The sequence below is a fragment of the Vulpes lagopus genome, chromosome 2, assembly GCF_018345385.1.
Source record: "Vulpes lagopus strain Blue_001 chromosome 2, ASM1834538v1, whole genome shotgun sequence".
NCBI classification, from domain to species: domain Eukaryota; kingdom Metazoa; phylum Chordata; class Mammalia; order Carnivora; family Canidae; genus Vulpes; species Vulpes lagopus.
Genome location: NC_054825.1, coordinates 74160581 through 74180176, shown reverse-complemented (window position 1 = coordinate 74180176; position 19596 = coordinate 74160581). Strand labels below are relative to the sequence as shown.

Genomic DNA, 19596 nt, shown 5'->3' with positions numbered 1-19596 from the left:
AGTAGTTAACAGAATCTTAAGATGGGCCAGAGTCTGGGTCTATATAGCCAGGAACGGTATCTAAACCTCACAGAGGGACTGCTCAGGGGATACCCCAATGCCTTTTTTTAAAGATTATATTTATTTATTCATGAGAGATACAGAGAGAGAGAGAGAGAGGCAGAGACACAGGCAGAGGGAGAAACAGGCTCCATGCAAGAAGCCTGACATGAAACTCATCCCAGGTCTCCAGGATCACATCCTGGGCTGAAGGCGGCGCTAACCTGCTGAGCCACTGGGGCTGCCCTACCCCAATGCCTTTAAACATAGATACTGCAGCTGGCATTGCTGACTGGCCACTAGACACAAGAATCGCCCCTACTGTTAGCCCTCCAAATCAGATGTTTCCAATGCTATGTTGTCACACATGGGTTCTACATTGTACCTGCTTCCTCTGCTGTGTGCCTCTGAACTGAAGGCCCTGATTGATCAATGGAGCCCAAGTGATGAATGCCCAAGCTGCAACGGAATCTGGGAAGGCCAGTTTCTGGTTTCAACGTCTTATAATGTGGGAAATTCCTCACACAAAAGAAGAGTGTTGAGAAGATGCTGGATATTCAAAAAAGTACAACTGTCTACATGGTCTATACCAGGGCTTCTCAAATGTTAATATGCAGACATATCATCTTGGGATATTGTTTAAAAACAGATTCTCATTCGGTAGGTCAAGAGGGAAGAAGGCAGAATATTCTAGTTCCAAGAAGTTGCCAGGTGTTTTCCATGTTGCTAATCCAGAAACCGCATTTTGAGTAGCAAAGCTTTATACAATCCCACAAGGACTTCCTCTCTAGAACATTCTGTTAAATCATTCCTTGTCTGTGCTTCAGACACATTAGGAAAACATTCTTTTAAAATTTATCCTTTGTCAGGACACCTGGGTGACTCAGCCGTTGAGCATCTGTCTTAGACTCACGGTGTGATCCCAGGTCCGGGTCTGGGTCTGGGAATGAGTCCTGCATGGGGCTCCCTGCAGGGAACCTGCTTCTCCCTCTGCCTATGTCTCTCCCTCTTTATGTGTCTCTCATGAATAAATAAACAAAGTCATAAAATAAAGTTCATATTTTGTCATGTGTCTGGTTCTGAGGCCTTATCTTCTCTTGATTTGGCTCTGTTTCTGAGCCTGTTCTCCAGCTCTCTTATGTATTCTATGAAGCATTGATATCCTTTCAATAATTGCCTCTCCGACGAAGTTAATCAGAGTTGGTTTTGTATTTTGCATTTAAGAGATCTGACAAATACATCTTCTCATCTACTTCCCTTTTTAAGGGGACAGGAGCATATGGAAGGCAAATGGGAGCTTTCTAATCCTCAGGAATGATAGGTGTGAAGACATTGTTTCTGGGGTATGTGTGTATGTTTAGATACAAATATAACAGCTTTATTGAGTTACAAGTTACATACTATGATATTCCCCCTTTAGGGACGCCTGGGTGGCTCAGCGGTTTCAGTGTCTGCCTTTGGCCCAGGTGTGATCCTGGAGTCCCAGGGTTCAAGTCCTACATCCGTACATCTGACTCCCTGCAGGCATGGAGCCTGCTTCTCCTTCTGCCTGTGTCTCTGCCTCTCTCTGTCTCTCAAGAGTAAGCAAAATCTTAAAAATAAATGAATAGGATATTCCCCCTTTAATGTATACAAGATTTTTTTTTAGTATAGTCAGAGTTTAGCAAGCCTCATTATGATTTGTTTTGAATAAAACTCCTTTGTTTTACCAGATCCAAGGGACTTTCAGCATACCTGCACGGAATCTACACTTTTTTTTTTTTTTTAAGATTTTATGTATTTACTCAGGAGAGACACAGAAAGAGAGACAGAGAGGCATAAGTAGAGAGAGAAGCAGGCTTCATGCAGGATCCAGGACACCAGGATCAAGACCTGAGCCGAAGGCAGACGCTCAACCACTGAGCCACTCAGGAGTCCCTGGAATCTACACTTTTTTTTTTTTAGACTTGTAATTTTATTTTATTTTAATTTTTTTTTTTTTTTTTTTTAATGATAGTCACACACACACAGAGAGAGAGGCAGAGACACAGGCAGGCTCCATGCACCGGGAGCCCGACGTGGGATTCGATCCCGGGTCTCCAGGATCGCGCCCTGGGCCAAAGGCAGGCGCTAAACCGCTGCGCCACCCAGGGATCCCCTATTTTATTTTATTTTTTAAATAATAAATTGGAATCTACACTTTTGATAAGTCATTCTCACAGTCTCTCAATTCAACTCACTGCCTTACTCTCATTCACAGCCTCTCAACTGACAATTCAACACGTTCAACTCCGCTCATTCAACTCCCTCCGTCACTCCTCCCCTCGGTCCCCGCCTCTGGGGCTCGCTGATTGGCTGGTGCCCGGTGACGTCTTCGGATCGCGACCCGGGACCTGCGGCCCGGCTGTCATGTGGCTGGGCCGCCACCGGTGGCTCCCAGTTCTTCTGCAGGGGAGCCTCACCCTCCGTCGCCTCGGCCCTGCCAGGACTTGGGGTGGTTGTAGGGGTCAGATGGCGGAAACATTCTCGACTGGGGCCGAGGCACCGTCTGAGCTGAAGGCTCCGGCTCAACAAAACGGAGACGCTAGTGGCGACGCGAGGGGTGAGCTACCCGCCGGGAGCCGGAAGCCTGTGGGCTGGGGAGTGGAGCCGGCCCGGGAAGACGGGAAGCAGACCCCACTGAGCGAGGAACAGGCCTCGGTTGCAGCTTCCGGCCCAGGCAAGCGTAAGAAGCGACGGGACGCCACCAGGGAGCGCGTCGTGCCACCCCCGAAGAAGCGGCGGGCAGGGGTGAGCTTCGGCGATGAGCACTTTGCAGAGACCAGCTACTACTTCGAGGGCGGCCTGCGCAAAGTGCGGCCTTATTACTTTGACTTCCAGACCTACTGCAAAGGCCGCTGGGTGGGGCACAGCTTGCTGCACGTCTTCAGCACCGAATTCCGAGCCCAGCCCCTGTCCTACTATGAGGCTGCAGTCCGGGCGGGGCGCCTGCATCTCAACGAGGAGCCGGTACAGGACCTCAGCATTATGCTCAAGGTAAATGGGGCCTTCCCAAAGCGGAAAGGGGGCAGGGGTCTTTTCAGAGTTAACAGGGCATAGGTACTGAAGTAAAATCAAGGTGATTCTGAAGCATTTTCGCTTTTACTTTAGCCCACTCCTCTTATCCCATCCCCCCAAAGGAGTGTCTGCTTCAAAACTCAATCCACGCATCCCCTTCATCCAGGCGGCTTCTTTGTTTCCAGGGGACAGAAGTTGGAATTCTTTTTTTTTTTAAGATTTTATTTATTTATTAATGAAAAATAGAGCGGCAGAGACACAGGCAGAGAGAGAAGCAGGCTCCATGCAGGGAGCCCGACATGGGACTGGATCCCAGGTCTCCAGAATCAGGCCCCAGGCTGAAGGCGGCACTAAACCGCTGAGCTACCAGGGCTGCCCAGAAGTTGGAATTCTTAAGGCTCCTTTTGTGCACTGCCTTGTGGCACTGGCACTGATCGCTATGTTGCATTGTAGGTCTCTGTACAAGTAGGAATAATAGAGCTTGTCATTTATGTCTTCTTACTGTGTGCTGGCACAGAGGTAAGCATTTTATGTACTTAACATTAAATTCTAATGACAGCCTTGTGGGGTAGGTATTGCCACCTCATTTTACCTGTGAGGAAACAAAACTAAGGTAAACTTAAGACAAGTAAGGCAATGATGTCACCTCCAAAGCCTGTGTTCTTGTAACTAATACTTTATTTATCACAGAGCCTAATACGATAGAATTGTGAAATGTTAGTATAGAAACTAGAATTGTCTAGCACAATGCTTTGACCCTTTAAAATTCTGTCACAGTTAAGAGTTACTAACTGTGACAGACTAACACTTTGTTGTGACGGGAGACAAGATGATTTCAGCATTTGGGAAATGAGTGGTTTAAATTCCCTCTAACATCCCTATTTTGAGAATTACAGGTCTGGCCTAATCCACATGTTTTACAGAAGAGGAAGCTGAGGCTCAGAGAAGTTAAGTGGCATACAGTGAGCCTGTGGTGAATCCAAATCTAGAGACCAGCTGTCTGTCTTACGGCTTGGTATTGTTTGTTCAAGGTCACAATAAGTGATGATTTTATGGAGGTTTTTCCTGTCCATTTTAGCATGAACAAGGAGAGGGAGAAGGAGATTCTTGCTGAGCAGGGAGCCCAATGTGAGGCTCAATCCCAGGACCCTGGGATCACAACCCGAGCTGAAGGCTTATGGTTAACCAACTGTGCTACCCAGATACCCAAAACTTTACCCTTAAAATGTAACTTTATTGTAGAGAAAATACAAATAAAACCAAAAAACACCCATAATCCCACCACCCAGAAATACCACCAAAACATTTTTGTGTATATCCTCCTAGTACTTTTTCAATACCTGCTCTTTGCCTGTGTGTCTATTTTTATAAAATATGAATATTTTTTTAAATATGAATATAATATGGACACTGCATTTTCTGCTTAAAGATGTACTATGACCATTCTGTATCAGTAAGGAACAGGAAGTTGTATGAAGTTAATTACAGGTTGCTGGCCTCCGGGCTGATGAGTTGCCTATGTCATTTGCAGGACAATGACTTCTTGCGGAACAGAGTGCACAGGCATGAGCCACCAGTCACAGCAGAGCCTATCCGCCTGCTAGCTGAGAATGAGGATGTGGTGGTTGTAGACAAGCCTTCTTCCATTCCTGTCCATCCTTGTGGCCGCTTCCGACACAACACTGTCATCTTCATCCTGGGCAAGGAGCACCAACTCAAGGAGCTACACCCATTGCATCGGCTTGACCGCCTTACCTCGGGGGTACTCATGTTTGCCAAGACAGCGGCTGTCTCAGAGAGAATTCATGAGCAAGTTCGGGACCGGCAGGTGAGCTGGGCTTTTGTCTCCTGCATGGAAATTCCTGGGCTCACAAATGCTTTGTATCAAAAGTGTGTCACTGAGTTCTGTTGAAGTGGGCCTTCATGTTACCTGGCCAAGCTTCCTATCCTCAGGAAGGTCAACACTGAAAACACCAAGGACAGGTTATTTTCTCTTATGCTTCGAAAGATCTTTAGAGATGGCCTTTACACTGCCTCTCTTGGTAGTTTGCTGTTTTGAAGTTTTATGTGCTGACAGGCTGGAACCCCTGGGTAGCTCAGCGATTGAGGGTCTGCCTTTGGCTCAGGGTATGATCCTGGGAGCTGGGGATTGAGTCCCACATCAGGTTCCCTGTGGGTGGGGAGCATGCTTCTCCCTCTGCCTGTGCCCCTTATGATAAAATAAATACAATCTTAAGAAAAATGATAATAATAAAGTGCTGACAGGCTGACCAAGGTGTTTTTTGGTTGGTTTTGTTTGTTTTTTTATGACTAATTTTTTTAAGTTTATGGGGACAGACTACTTAGTAGAAAGATTCTGGATGAAGTTGGAAGAGGCTTAGGTAGAAGGTTAAATGGTAGTACTATCATCTTGACACTTGTAATTCTGGATCTGATTGTGATACATTTAGTGAGTGTTTACTTTCTGCCAGGCTCAGTACCAAGTACATTAGAGTCTAACTTATGGAATCCTTGTAATAGTCCTGTGAAGTAAATGCTTTTCTAATTTTAACATTTGCTAGACAAGTTAATGGAATTTAAAGAGGCTTAGTATTGTACCCAGAATCATGAAATTGGCAAATGGTGGAACTAGGGTTTGAATCCTCTTCCATCTTTTTTTTTTTTTTTAAAGATTTTATTTACTTATTCATGGGAGACACAGAGAGAGAGAGAGATTGGCAGAGACCCAGGCAGAGGGAGAAGCAGGCTCCATGCAGGGACACTGATGTGGGACTTGATCCTGGGATTCCAGGATCACGCCCTGAGTCGAAGGCAGATGCTCAACCACTGAGCCACCCAGGTGTCCCGAATCCTCTTCCATCTGATACTGATGCATTTCTTATCACTATATTGGGTAATGAGTTTAGGCTTTGTGCTGACTTCCTCCCTTTACTCTCCTTTGTAGCTGGAGAAGGAGTATGTGTGCCGGGTAGAGGGGGAGTTCCCCACGGAGGAAGTGACCTGCAAGGAACCCATCTTGGTGGTATCTTACAAGGTAGGAGTGTGCCGTGTAGATACTCGGGGCAAGCCCTGTGAGACAGTGTTCCAGAGACTAAGCTACAATGGCCACTCCAGTGTGGTGAGGTGCCGGCCTCTCACGGGCCGCACTCACCAGATCCGAGTTCACCTCCAGTTTCTGGGCCACCCCATCCTCAATGACCCCATCTACAACTCAGTTGCCTGGGGCCCCTCCCGGGGACGAGGTGGCCACATTCCCAAGACAGATGAGGAACTGCTTCGGGACCTTGTGGCAGAGCACCAAGCCAAACAGAGTCTGGATGTGCTAGATCTCTGTGAGGGCGATCTGCCCCCTAGGACTCATAGACTCTACAGCTCCCTCCTCAGAGGTGGGCAAGGACCACATAGAAGATTTGGCTGCATCTGCCCAGAAGATGGATGGAGAAGTTGAGGCAACCCCTCAGGATCTGGACACAATGACCTTGGCACCAGGGAAGGCAGCTGAAACAGATGTTGTGAATCAAGAGATAGACCCCCTCTGTGCAGAGTGCCGGTTGGTGCGACAAGACCCCTTGCCCCAGGACCTTGTGATGTTCCTGCATGCTCTGTGCTATAAAGGACCAGGGTTTGAGTACTTTTCACCCATGCCTGCATGGGCACAGGATGATTGGCAAGAAGACTGAGGACTATGGCCAATGGAGCAATTGCTTCTTGAAGTGGAAAAGGAATGGGCCATGGAGTAGGATCTGACCTTGTGGGCTAGTACTCAGGGTTTCTATAGGAGTGAGGTTCTTACAGGATCTGCTTATACTTGCTACCTCCTTCTTTCCTCTCCCTCTAGCTAGAGTTAGGGAACATATTGGTTTGTAAATATATCTTTTTCTAACACCTTGTGTATCTGGTTTTCTTATCTTTTTTTAAAAAAATTGAGGTAAAATTCATATAATGTACAATGAAGATACACAGTTTAGTGACATCTATTGTATTCACAAAATTGTGCAAGCATCGCCTCTTATCTAGTTTCAAAACATTTCCATCATCCAAAGGGAACTCATACCTATTAAACAGTTACTCCCATTTCCCCATCCTCCCAGCTCTGGTGACCATTAATCTACCTTCTGTCTGCATGGATTTGCCTGTTCTGGACTTTTCATATAAATGGAATCATATGATATGTGACTTTTTTTTTTTAATTTTATTTATTTATGAAAGAGAGAGAGAGAGAGAGAGGCAGAGACATAAGCAAGCTCCATGCACCGGAGCCCGACGTGGGATTCGATCCCGGGTCTCCAGGATCGCGCCCTGGGCCAAAGGCAGGCGTTAAACCGCTGCGCCACCCAGGGATCCCTGATATGTGACTTTTTAAAAAAAATTATTTATTCATGAGAGACCGAGAGAGAGGCAGAGATACAGGCAGAGGGAAAAGCAGGCTCCATGCAAGGAGCCCAATGTGGGACTCGATCCCGGACTCCAGGATCACGCCCTGAGCTGAAGACAGACGCTTAACCGCTGAGCCACCCAGACATCCCAATATGTGACCTTTTATGTCTATCTTCTTTTGCTTAGCATATTTTTAAGCATATATCAGTACTTTGTTCCAATTTATAGCATCAGTACTTCATTCCTTTTTCTTTTTTTTTTCTTTCTTAAGATTTTTATTTGAGAGAGACCATGCACACACGCACAAGAGAACACAAGTGGGAGGAGGGGCAGAGGGAGAACCAAACTCCCCACTGAGCAGGGAGCCCGATGTGGGGCTCTGTCCCAGGACCCTGGGATCATGACCTGAGCCGAAGGGAGATACCCAACTGACTGAGCCACCCAGGCACCCCAGTACTTCATTCCTTTTTATGACTGAATGATATTCCATATGGGTATACTATATTTGTATATCCATTCATCATTGGATGGGCATTTGGGTTGTTTCCACTTTTTGCTATTGTGAAGAGTGCTGTTATGAACATTCGTGTATAAGTTTATATTTGAATACACGTTTTCAGTTCTTCCAAGTATATACTAAGGAGTGGAACTGCTGGGTCATATGATAATTCTATGTTTAACTTTTTGAGGAATCACCAAATTGTTTTCACAGTGGCTGAGCCATTATACATTCCCCCTGGCAATGTACAAGGATTTCAGTATCCCCATATCCTCACCAATACTTGTTACTTTCCGTTGTTTTGATTATAACCAACCTAGTAGGAATGAAGTGTTCTTGCATTGTGGTTTTGGTTTGCATTTCCCTATTGAGTATCTTCGAGCATCTTTGCATGTGCTTCCTGGCCATTTACATATCTTTGGAGAAATGTCTATTCAAGTCTTTTGCCCATTTTTAAATTGGGCTGTTTGTCTTTTGTTGAATTACAAGAATTCTTCATATGTTCTAGATATAAGACATGTTATCAGATACATGTTTGCAAATATTTTCTCCCATTTTCTTTTTTGGGATTTTTTGAAGATTTTATTTATTTATTTGACATAGAGAGGGGAAGGGCAGAGGGAACGGGAGAAGCCGACTCCCCTCTGAGCACGGAGTCCAATGCAGGGCTTCATCCCAGGACCCTGTGATCATGATCTGAGTTGAAGGCAGACACTTAACTGGCTGAGCCACACAGGCACCCCTATTTTCTCACATTTTGTAAGTTGTCTATATATTTTGTTTATAGTGTCCTTTGATTCACAAGTTTTAATTTCTTTTTTTTTAACTGCAGTAAGAGCACTTAACATGTTATCTACCCCTTAACAAATTTTTATGTGTACAGTACCATATAGTTAACTATAGGGACAATGTTATACAGCAGATCTCTAGAACTTCATCATCTCATGTAACTAAAACTTTATACCCATTAAATAGCAATTTCCTATTTCCCTCTGCCCCCTACTCTTTGCTTCTATGTGTTTGACTGTTTTAAATACCTGAAAAAAATTTTTTTTTGTTTTCCTTTACTGACTTTTCACAGAATACTCTGTACTTAAATGTATGGGGAGTTTCTCCACACCAAGCAATTCTAACATCAGCTGAGTGTCCTACAATTTAACTCAATTCTGACACTGTCTATCTAGAGTTAGCCTCAGATCCCACAGGTTAAGGGCTCAGTCCCACAAGACTGCCCCATTTCAAATGCCAATTACAGGTCTAAGTTGTCACCTGTACTTCTGACCAACCATAAATCAGAGGTTCCCAAAACCCCTTCCTTGGGTTCAGTTATTTACTGAAATGGCTCACAGAATTTAAGAACAGTTTACTTACTAGATTATTGGTTTATTACAAAGAATATTAAAGGAAGTGAATGAATAGCCAGATGTAGAGACACATAGGGCAAAGTCTTGAAGGGTCCTGAGCACAGGAGCCTCTGACCCTGGAGAGTTTGGGGTATGCCATGCCCTGGCATGTGAATGCCTTTTTGTTCATCAACCCAGAAACTCTCAATCTAGCCATTTGGGATTTTTATGGGTCGTTCATTACTTAGGCATGATTGATTAATCCATTGGCCACTGGCTATTAAATTAATCTCCAGGAGGCGCCTGGGTGGCTCAAGTAGTGATCCTAGAGCCTTGGGATTGAATCCCACATCAGGCTCACCATAGGAAATCTGTTTTTCCCTCTGCCTGTTTTTCTGCCTCTCTCTTTGTGTCTCTCGTGAATAAATACATAAAAATATTAAAAACAACAACAACAAACTTAATCTCCAGTTCCCTATTCACAACCCTCCTGAGTTAGTAAGTGGGCTGAAAGTTCCAACCCCTTATTAACAAAGTTGATTCCCCTTGCCAATTAATGCCCATCCTTAAGTGCTTTCCAAAAGTCACTTCATTAACAAACTCAGGTGTGGTTGAAAGGATTGTGTTAGAAGTAACAAAAGACACCTTCATCACTCTCATCACTTAGGAAATCCCTAGGGTCTTAGGAGCTCTGCCAAGAACAGGAATGAAGACCAAATACATATTATAAATCACAGTATCACAATATCTTCTATAAGTGGAATCATACAGTAGTTGTCTTTTTATGATTGGCTCATTTCACTTAGCTTAACATCCTCAAGGTTCATCCACGTTGTAGCTTGTATGGGATCTCTTTTTTTTTTAAAGGACGAATAACACCACATTTTGTTTATCCATTCATCTGCTGATAGACACTTGGGCTGCTTCCACCACTTGGCTATCATCAATAGTGCTGCTATGAACAGGGTGTGTGACTATCTTAAGACCCTGCATTCAATTCTTACGGGTATATATATAAAAAAATAGGATTGCTAAATCATATGGTATTTCTATTTTTAATTTTTTTTATTTATTTTTTATTTTTTTATTTATGATAGTCATACAGAGAGAAAGAGAGAGAGGCAGAGACACAGGCAGAGGGAGAAGCAGGCTCCATGCACCGGGAGCCCGATGTGGGTTTCGATCCCGGGTCTCCAGGATCGCGCCCTGGGCCAAAGGCAGGCGCCAAACCGCTGCGCCACCCAGGGATCCCTATTTTTAATTTTTTAAAAGATTTATTTATTTGAAAGAACAAGAGAGTGCATGAGCAAAGGGAGGAGCAGAAAGGGAGAGAAGCAGATTCCCTGCTGAGTACAGAGCCCCACATGGGGCTCAATCCCATGACCCTGAGATCATAACCTAAGCCAAAATCAAGAGTTGGACATTTAACTGACTGAGCCACTCAGGCACCCTTCTATTTTTAATTTGTAACCACCATACTGTTTTCCATACCAGTTGCACCGTTTACAATCCTGTTAACAATGCACAAGTGTTCCATTTTCTCCACATCTTTGCTAACACTTGTTATTTTGGGAGTTTTCAGTTTTCTTTTCAGGGTATGAGGTGTTATTTTATTGTAATTTTGGTTTACATTTCCCTGACGATTAGTGACATTGAACATGTTTTCATTTGCTTATTGGCTTTTTGTATGTCATTTAGAAAACTGTTCAAGTCCTATGCATTTTTCAATCAGGTTTTATTTTTTTGTTGTTGAATTATAGTTCTTTACATATTCTGGATGTTAACCCTTTATCAGATATATGATTTGCAAATATTTTTTCCCATTCCATGGGTTGCATTTTGTTCTGTTAATTGTGTCCTTTGATCCACAAAAGTTTCTAAGTTTGATGTAGTTCCATTTGTTTTTGCTTTTGTTGCCTATGAGGCTGATAGGAATTTGACAGGGATTGCATTGAATCTATAAATTATTTTTAGGTAGTATTACCATATGAACATTATTAAGTCTTCCAATCCATGAAAATGGAATGTTTTTCCATCTTTTTTAGATCTTTAATTTCTTCCAGCAGTGTTTTGTTATTTATAGTATACGAGTCTTATACCTGCTTGGTTAAACTTATTCCCATGTATCTTATTCTTTTTGATACTATTTAAAATGCCCAGGGACCCCTGGGTGGCTCAGCGGTTGAGCATCTGCCTTTGGCTTGGGCGTGATCCTGGAGTTCCGGGATCAAGTCTCACATCGGGCTCCCTGCGAGGACCCTGCTTCTCCCTCGGCCTATGTCTCTGCCTTCTCTCTGTGTCTCTCATGAATAAATAAATAAATAAAATCTTTAAAAATAATAAAATAAAATAAAATGCCCCCAAATAATAATAGTTTGCTTAATTTTGTCTTTGGATTGTTCATTGATAGTGTATAGAATTACAACTGATTTTTTTTTATCCTGCAATTTTGCTGAATTTATTAGCTTAATAGTTTTTTTGTGTGTGGATTCTTAAAATACATGTGGAATGTATATATTTTTTCATGTCATTTGAGACTAGAGACCATTTTACTTCTTCCTTTTCCGATTGGGTGCCTTTTTATTTCTCTTCCTGTCCAGTTACTCTGGATATCTCATTGTGATTCCACTACAGTGTTGTATAGAAGTAACAGAGTGAAAGTGGGCATCTTTGTCTTGTTCATAGCTTAGGGGGAAAGTTTTCAGTCTTTCACGATTGTATGATGTTAGCTGTGGGCTTTTCATAAATTCCCTTTACCATATTGAGGATGTTTTTACTGCTTGTTTTTTTGCCCTGCATTTCTGCCTGGTTAGCCTTTTGACTTCTGTTCAGGTGGAAGCTTTCTCCTTTCTGTTACTTTTATTACATATCTGTAATGTATTTCCTATTTCTTTGGAGTATGCATAAACCCTGACTTTTTACTTTCAGGCTTCTTCAGTATGAATGAGACAGGCTTGTTAATACCTAATCTGTAGACTTTGATCAGCACACACTAAGAAGTGGTGGTGTGGGTGGGGAAAAAAACAATTGAGTTTATGTTCTTTTAGTGGTCCATACTGATTGTTGGCCCCCTACTATATGCCAAACATTTAAATCTGGGATACAAAAATAAACAACTAGGCCCTGCCAGGATAAACATGATGAAATGTGCCAAATACGAAGGAAACAGTGGAAATACATCATAATTCTAGCTGGAAGTACAGCACAGGTTTTCCAGAGGAAAAGGCACATAAGAATAAGTTAGAATTTGCCCAACAGAGACATAGGAGAAAGATTACAGGTAGAAGGGCAATGTGAAAGAAGGTAGGTAAATTCCAAAGGTAGAGAAATAGAGGAGACATCCAAGGAGAAAAGTTTTAATGTATGGCTCACTGTCATACATACATACATACATACATACACTGTCATACATACATGCATACGTACATACATACACTGTCACTGACTACTTAAGCCTTTGCATGGCTTGTATATCAACAAGGTCTCTGAACTATGAGGGATAGGAACAACCTGGGGGGGACAAGATTTTCAATGGATTTGAGTATCTACTCAACTTTGTGAAAACTCTGTCTCTCATGAGCCAGCTAATTCCTTTTATCACTGAGACCCTCCTTAACTCAGGATCTCTGGTTTCCCAGGACAGGCAAGAATCAGATGCCTGGTAAGTCATTCAGCAGACATTTGAGTACCAACTGTGTGCTAGTTTATACTGGGTTCTTTGTATATAATGGTGAATAGAGGATCCCTGGGTGGCTCAGTGGTTTAGTGCCTGCCTTCGGCCCAGGGCATGATCCTGGAGTCCTGGGATCGAGTCCCACATCAGGCTCCCTACATGGAGCCTGCTTCTCGCTCTGTCTGGGTCTCTGCTTCTCTCTCTCTCTATCTCTCATGAATAAATAAATAAAATCTTTTAAAAAAATGGTGAATAAAATAGATGTGCGCCCTGCTCTGAGTATATAGTCTACAGTGTACAACCCAGTGTGGGGAAGACAAGTAAACAGTTAACATACATTAAGTAAATGTTCTCCGTGATGGGGGGACAAAGGAAGCAGAGGCTAAATTCATACCTTGTCTCTTGCTTTCTGGGGTTCTGAATGGTAGCATTTTCCATCTCGGCTCTTTAGTTCTGTATTTTTTCTCTTTCTAGTCCTGTTGATCTTATTCTCTTAGTAAGCCTTAAGGGTTTTTGATGTAAGGACACATGAATGGGCTCGAGAGGGTTCCTGGATCCCTTTGAAATGGTATGCAAAATTTTGTGTATGTGTATATTTTTCATATATTTCAACAGATCTTCAAATCTTAATTGTCTAATACTAGCCACCTGTGCTATTTAAATTTAAACTAATTAAAAAAATAAATTTAAACTAATTAAATAAAACTTAGCATGCAGTTATTCCATTGCACTAGCCACATATCCGGTACTCAAAGCCATTTATCTAGTGGCTACCTTATTGGGTAGCACAGACACAGGATGTTTCCATCATTGCACAAGGTTTCTCTTGAACAGCATTACTTCAAAGAGCCTTTATTGTAAACAAGAGTTCTTGAGTACAATGATTCCACTAATCTACAGAGCCTTAATAAATGGAGATTGTGCTTGTGTGTCCACGCACATGCATGTATTCTTCCATCTTGCATATACTAGTCGAGTAATTGGTCTCTATGTCAGTCAAATGCTAAGCTAGGTGCTAGAATCTTTATAAAGACCTTTGAAAAACGTATTACCCTAAAGCAGCTCAGGTTGACCCAGTTGATCTTTCCTATAGTTTTTCCCCTTGCAAAATGATACCCTTTTTAAAAATTTAATTATTATAGCCCTACTCTCCTTACCCCTACTCTGGAGGTAACCACTACTAATAATTAAGTGGTTTTCTTCCCGACTGTTTTCTATCTATAGATGCATAAATGTTTATGTATTTTATAAAATAAAAATGTGATCATGCAAAAAAGTGGGATCATGCCATACAAATAGTGCTGCAATGTGCTTTTCTGTAGGACATTTTTTTGAAGAATGTATGTATGTATGTATGTATGTATTTGAGAGAGAGAGAGAGAGAGAGAGAGAGAGAGAGAGAGAACAGAAGGAGAGGGGGAGGGAGAAGCAGACTCCCTGCTGAGCAGAGAGCCCGATAGATACGGGGCTCAATTCTAGGATCCCGAGATCATGACCTGAGCCAAAGGCAGGCACTTAACTGATTGAGCCAACCAGGTGCCCCTGTAGGACATTTTTTTAAAAAGCTTCATTATTGGAGTGCCTGGGTGGCTCAAACATCTGCCTTTGGCTCAGGTCATAATCCCAGAATCCCAGGATTGGGCCCTGTATCAGGCTCCCTGCTCAGCAAAGAGTCTGCTTCTCCCTCTGCCCCTCACCCTGCTTGTGCTTTCTCTCTCTCTCTCTCAAATAAATAAATAAAATCTTTTTGAAAAAACCCAGCCTCATTGTATCACCTGTGTGACTACACTATAATCCATCCCCTATTGGTGGAATTTACGTGTTGGCAGTTTTTTGTTATGATAAACTGTAATGAACATCCTAATATCAGTTTTCACTCATATCAGTGTTTCTGTAGAACAAATTTTCAGTGTAATTGGGAGATTGATGGCTTTAAATGTTTTTTTTTTTTAATTTTTATTTATTTATGATAGTCACAGAGAGAGAGAGAGAGAGAGGCAGAGAGAGAAGCAGGCTCCATGCACTGGGAGCCTGATGTGGGATTCGATCCCGGGTCTCCAGGATCGCGCCCTGGGCCAAAGACAAGCGCCAAACCGCTGCGCCACCCAGGGATCCCGGCTTTAAATGTTTTTGAGGGGCACCTGAGTGGCTCAGCTGGTTAACTGTTTGCCTTCAGCTTGGGTCATGATCCTGGGGTCGTGGGATCAAACCCCGTATCAGGCTCCCTACTCAGCAGGGAACCTGCTTCTCTCTCTCCTTTGGCCTCTCCCCCTGCTTGTTCTGGCTCTTTCTCTATCAAATAAATAAATAAAAATCTTAAAAAATATATATGATAGGTAATACCACACTGCCCTCCAAAAGGATTATGACAGTTTATATTCCTTCCAGTGAGTAGTGTGAGAGGCAGAAGCAGGTGAATGTAGTGACTGAAACAGCTGGTCAAGCAGCTGCATTTTCAGATTGGCTCTGCATTTCAAGGTTGGCTTTAGTTCTTATTTATTTATTTATTTATTTATTTATTTAATGAGAGACACACACACACAGAGGCAGAGACACAGGCAGAGGGAGAAGCAGGCTCCATGCAGGGAGCGGGACATGGGACTCCATCCCAGGTCTCCAGGATCTCGCCCTGGATCCCAGGTCTCCAGGATCATGCCCTGGGCTGGAGGTGGCGCCAAACTGCTGAGCCCCCCCACTGCCCATGATTTAGTTCAAACTGTGGATTGGAACCATGGGTTTCCTGGAATGTCTGCACCTCTCAATGGATGACCTAGATTGGCGTTGGTCAATCTTTTCTCCCAAAGAGAAAATGGGCTCATTTCACAGTCTCTTTGGTCTTTGGATCACTGGTTTTCATGGCCTGCTCAGTCAGAGGAGCAGGACTGAGTCTCTTTGGTCTTTGGATCACTGGTACTCAGGACTGAGGATGATTGAAAACCAAAGATGGAAGTAGAACATGACCAGGTTTTAGATGGATAAGTTTACTGCAGTCATAGATGTCATCTCCAAGGCATTCATTTTGCTTAGAACACTTGCTTTGTGCATGGTAAGCAATACTGGCTATGATTATGACTGTTTTCTTCCCCTCCAGATCCTCTGTGTACTCTCTCCTCTTCCTTCTGTTTGAAAGCTTGTCCAAGTTTTCAAAACTGCAACAGGGGCACCTGGGTGGCTCAGTGGATGAGTGTCTGCCTTCACCTCAGTCGTGATCCTGGGATTGAGTCCCACATCAGGCTCCCCACAGGGAGCCCGCTTCTCCCTCTGCCTATGTCTTTGCCCCTCTCTCTGTGTCTCTCATGAATTAAAAAAAATCTGCACCATTTTTTCGTCAGCCATTAACCACACCAAACTGTTAAGAATTGCCGAATAAAGTTGAACATTCACGTAATTAATGATTCCACTCTGTCCATTTAATGATAGGGAGAAGTACAACTAGAGAAGCACTTGTACATGTATCCCAGGAGACATGTATGGGAACATTCACAATAGGATTCTTGTAATAGCAAAAAGCTGGAGACAACCAAAATATCCATCCATAAGAGAATGGATACCCAACTGTATATTCAGACAATGTGTATTAAGGAGCAGTGAAAATGAATGAGTTATACCAATAAAATAGGGTTGAATGAAAGAAGACACAGAGGAATAAGTATAATAAGATTGCATTAATATAAAATTCAAAAACAGGTAAGACTACACATTTCTAGGGATATATACATGCATATCTGGTTAAGAAAAGCAAGAGGATGGGGGCACCTGGCTGGTTCTGTTGGAGGAGCATGCAACTCTTAATCTCAGGGTCATGAGTTCAAGCCCCACATGCGGTGTAGAGATTCCTTAAATAAAAAATAAAAAATAAATAAATAAAAACTTTAAAAGAAAAAAAAAGAGGATCAACACAAAATTCAGTAGTTATGTCTGGTGGGAGGATGGCAGCAGGGAGAGCCACATGAGAAGCTTCAAAGGTGCCTTTAATGTTCTGTTTCTTAAACTAGGTCACATTTACATGGGATTGATTTTATTACTGTTCCTTTAAATTGTACACATGATATACATAATGGATTGTATCATTGCATAATATCTTTTAAGATAAAAATTAATAAAAATGTTAAAAGACTTCTCTTTGTTTAACCTTTGTATCTCTGAAATAGTGAGTCTCTTTCAGTCACCCACCACATAACACCTAAAGTCTATTAGACCTCCCTGTAGCTGGTGGTAGCACTTCCAAGTGCTCAGCCCATAGATCGCTTTTACCAGGGATAGAGAGCACCATATGTCTGGTATTTGGGGGAATATAACGATAAGCAATATATAATGATTTGTGAAAGTGGCCACTTTAATATGCCTTAGCAGATCCAAACACTGCTCTTTGTCATAAAAGAACAGGGATCTAAGAGCAGTTTATGGTTTTGGTATTCTAGATTTGGGATGCTTTCAGACATGGAGAGCTCTGTGCCTTGCATTTCCTAACACTTAATATCATGGCATCTAGACACAAATTATTTTTTAAATATTTTATTTATTTATTTGACAGAGAGAGAGAGAGAGAGAGAAACAGCATGAGCAGGAGGGGCAGAGGAAGAAGGAAAGAGGGAATCTCAAGCAGAATCCACAAGCACGGAGCCTGATATGGATCCCTGAGATCCTGACCTGAGCTGCAACCAAGAGTCAGGCACTTAACTGATGAGCCACCCAGAAGCCTCTAGACAGATTTTTGAAAATACTTCGGTAATTCAAGTAAATAATAAATGACAATTTTTCTGGTTCTTTTTCCTATAAACTTTACAACATTCTAAATGTTGAAGTTAAGGTAGGTTAAGAATTATGAAAAGAATAACTTTAGGGATGCCTGGGTGGCTCAGCAGTTAAGCATCTGCCTTTACCTCGGGGTCTGATACTGGATTCTGAGGATCAAGTCCCACTTTGGGCTCCTTGTGTGGAACCTGCTTCTCCTCCGTCTGTCTGTCTCTGTGTCTCCCATGAGTAAATAAAGAAAATGTTTTTTGAAAAAAAAAAGAATAGCCTTATATCCAATCCTAATTGCTAAATTTTCCAGAATCAAAATAGAGGCAAAATTGTAAAGGTTAAGAATTTTACAAGCCAAGGAATGCTAAGAATTGCCAGCAAACCACCAGAAAGTAGGAAAATGTTGTGGAACAGATTCACCCTCAGAGCCCTCAGAAGGACAAACCCTGTTGACACCTTGATCTCAGACTTCTGGTCTCCAGAACTGCAAGACAATTCTGTTTAGCCTATGATGCTAAAATAAAGGCTGCCTCTGTTACTTGCTAGGTTATACCAAAAATGACTGCTGGCGGCATTGAAACGGGAGTTTATTGCAGTGATCTTTTCAGTGAGTACACAGAAACCACTGTCCAGGACTTATTTCAACTTTTTCCTTCCTTCCTTCCTTCCTTCCTTCCTTCCTTCCTTCCTTCCTTCCTTCCTTCCTTCCTTCCTCCTCCCTCCCTTTCTCTCTCTCTCTTTCTTTCTTTCATTTATTTGACAGAGAGAGCACAGGCAGGGGGAGTGGCAGGCAAAGGGAGAGGGCGAAGCAGACTCCCCGTGGAGCAGAGAGCCCAATATGGGGCTCAATCTCCAGACCCGGAGATCATGACCTGAGCCAAAGGAAGATGTTTAACCGACTGACCCACCTAGGTGCCCCTCAACTTTTCTTTAAGATTTTATTTTTAAGTAGTATCTACACACAAACCAGGGGCTCAAACCCACAACCCTGAGATAAAGAGTCTGGAAGATTTCAAATGGAAATTTTGAAATTTAGAAATGTGGAGCATTGTTCCTCCACAATGTGATGAGAAGGAAAGGTGACTGGTTGTTGTTTGCTAACTATCCATAGCTACCTCAGCAGAAGACACAGCAAGGGGATACAGCAAGTGTTATTCCCCAGTTCCCTTAGTCTATTGGCATTTATTCATGTTGTCTTTCCTAAGCAAGGTTACTATAAACTGGATTTCAGTTTTTGCTCTATTAATCTTCAATATGAAAACATTTAGTTTTCAACTAGGGAGGCATTCCCAGAAGCTGTAGCAAAGGAGTTGCTTTCACGTGATAGCATGCAGCTCAGGGAATGATCTGAGCAAACAAAATGTTTCCAGGTGGTGCTGCAGGTGCAAAGAATACCTGGATTCACTCTTAAACTTCTTTAGGCTTTGTCATGACTATCTTCCCAGAAATGGTTCTCCAGTGAGACCATACTTCCTAATGGTAGGAACAGACCGAACCCACTTCTGTCATTTGCACCCCTCAAAACCAATCTTTGCGAGCTTTATAGCCCAAGGTCTCGGTTTTTCTTGCAACAATTAAGAAACAAACTGGAGGCACACCAAACATAACAAAACCCCATAAACCAAAACAAAACTCATTAGATTTAAATTCTTCCTTCATAGCTATGTCCTAGAAGGACTACTGACCATTACCAATTAAACACCGCACAATTCTTCCCAGAGCACCTCATTCTCCAAAGAGAATGGGTTTTCCTGAAGCTAGATTTGGAGAATGAAAACCCACTTCCTGGCACTGAAGAAGTGAACAAGCTGGAATATCTTGGTAGCATATTTGACTGTGCAATGATTTTTTTCTCTTGTTGTCTTCCAGATGTTGAGTCCTGA

At 42.6% G+C, this 19596-nt stretch overlaps 1 protein-coding gene across 1 annotated transcript; it reads left to right on the top strand.

Moving 5' to 3' along the window:
• The first annotated feature begins 2403 nt into the window (after positions 1 to 2403).
• RPUSD2 (RNA pseudouridine synthase domain containing 2) lies at positions 2404 to 6958 on the top strand. The gene is given in 4 exon segments (XM_041731329.1): positions 2404 to 3054; positions 4607 to 4903; positions 6020 to 6427; positions 6429 to 6958. Coding segments are annotated over 4 exon segments (1659 nt in total). The 5' UTR covers positions 2404 to 2427; the 3' UTR covers positions 6756 to 6958.
• Positions 6959 to 19596: the final 12638 nt, after the last annotated feature.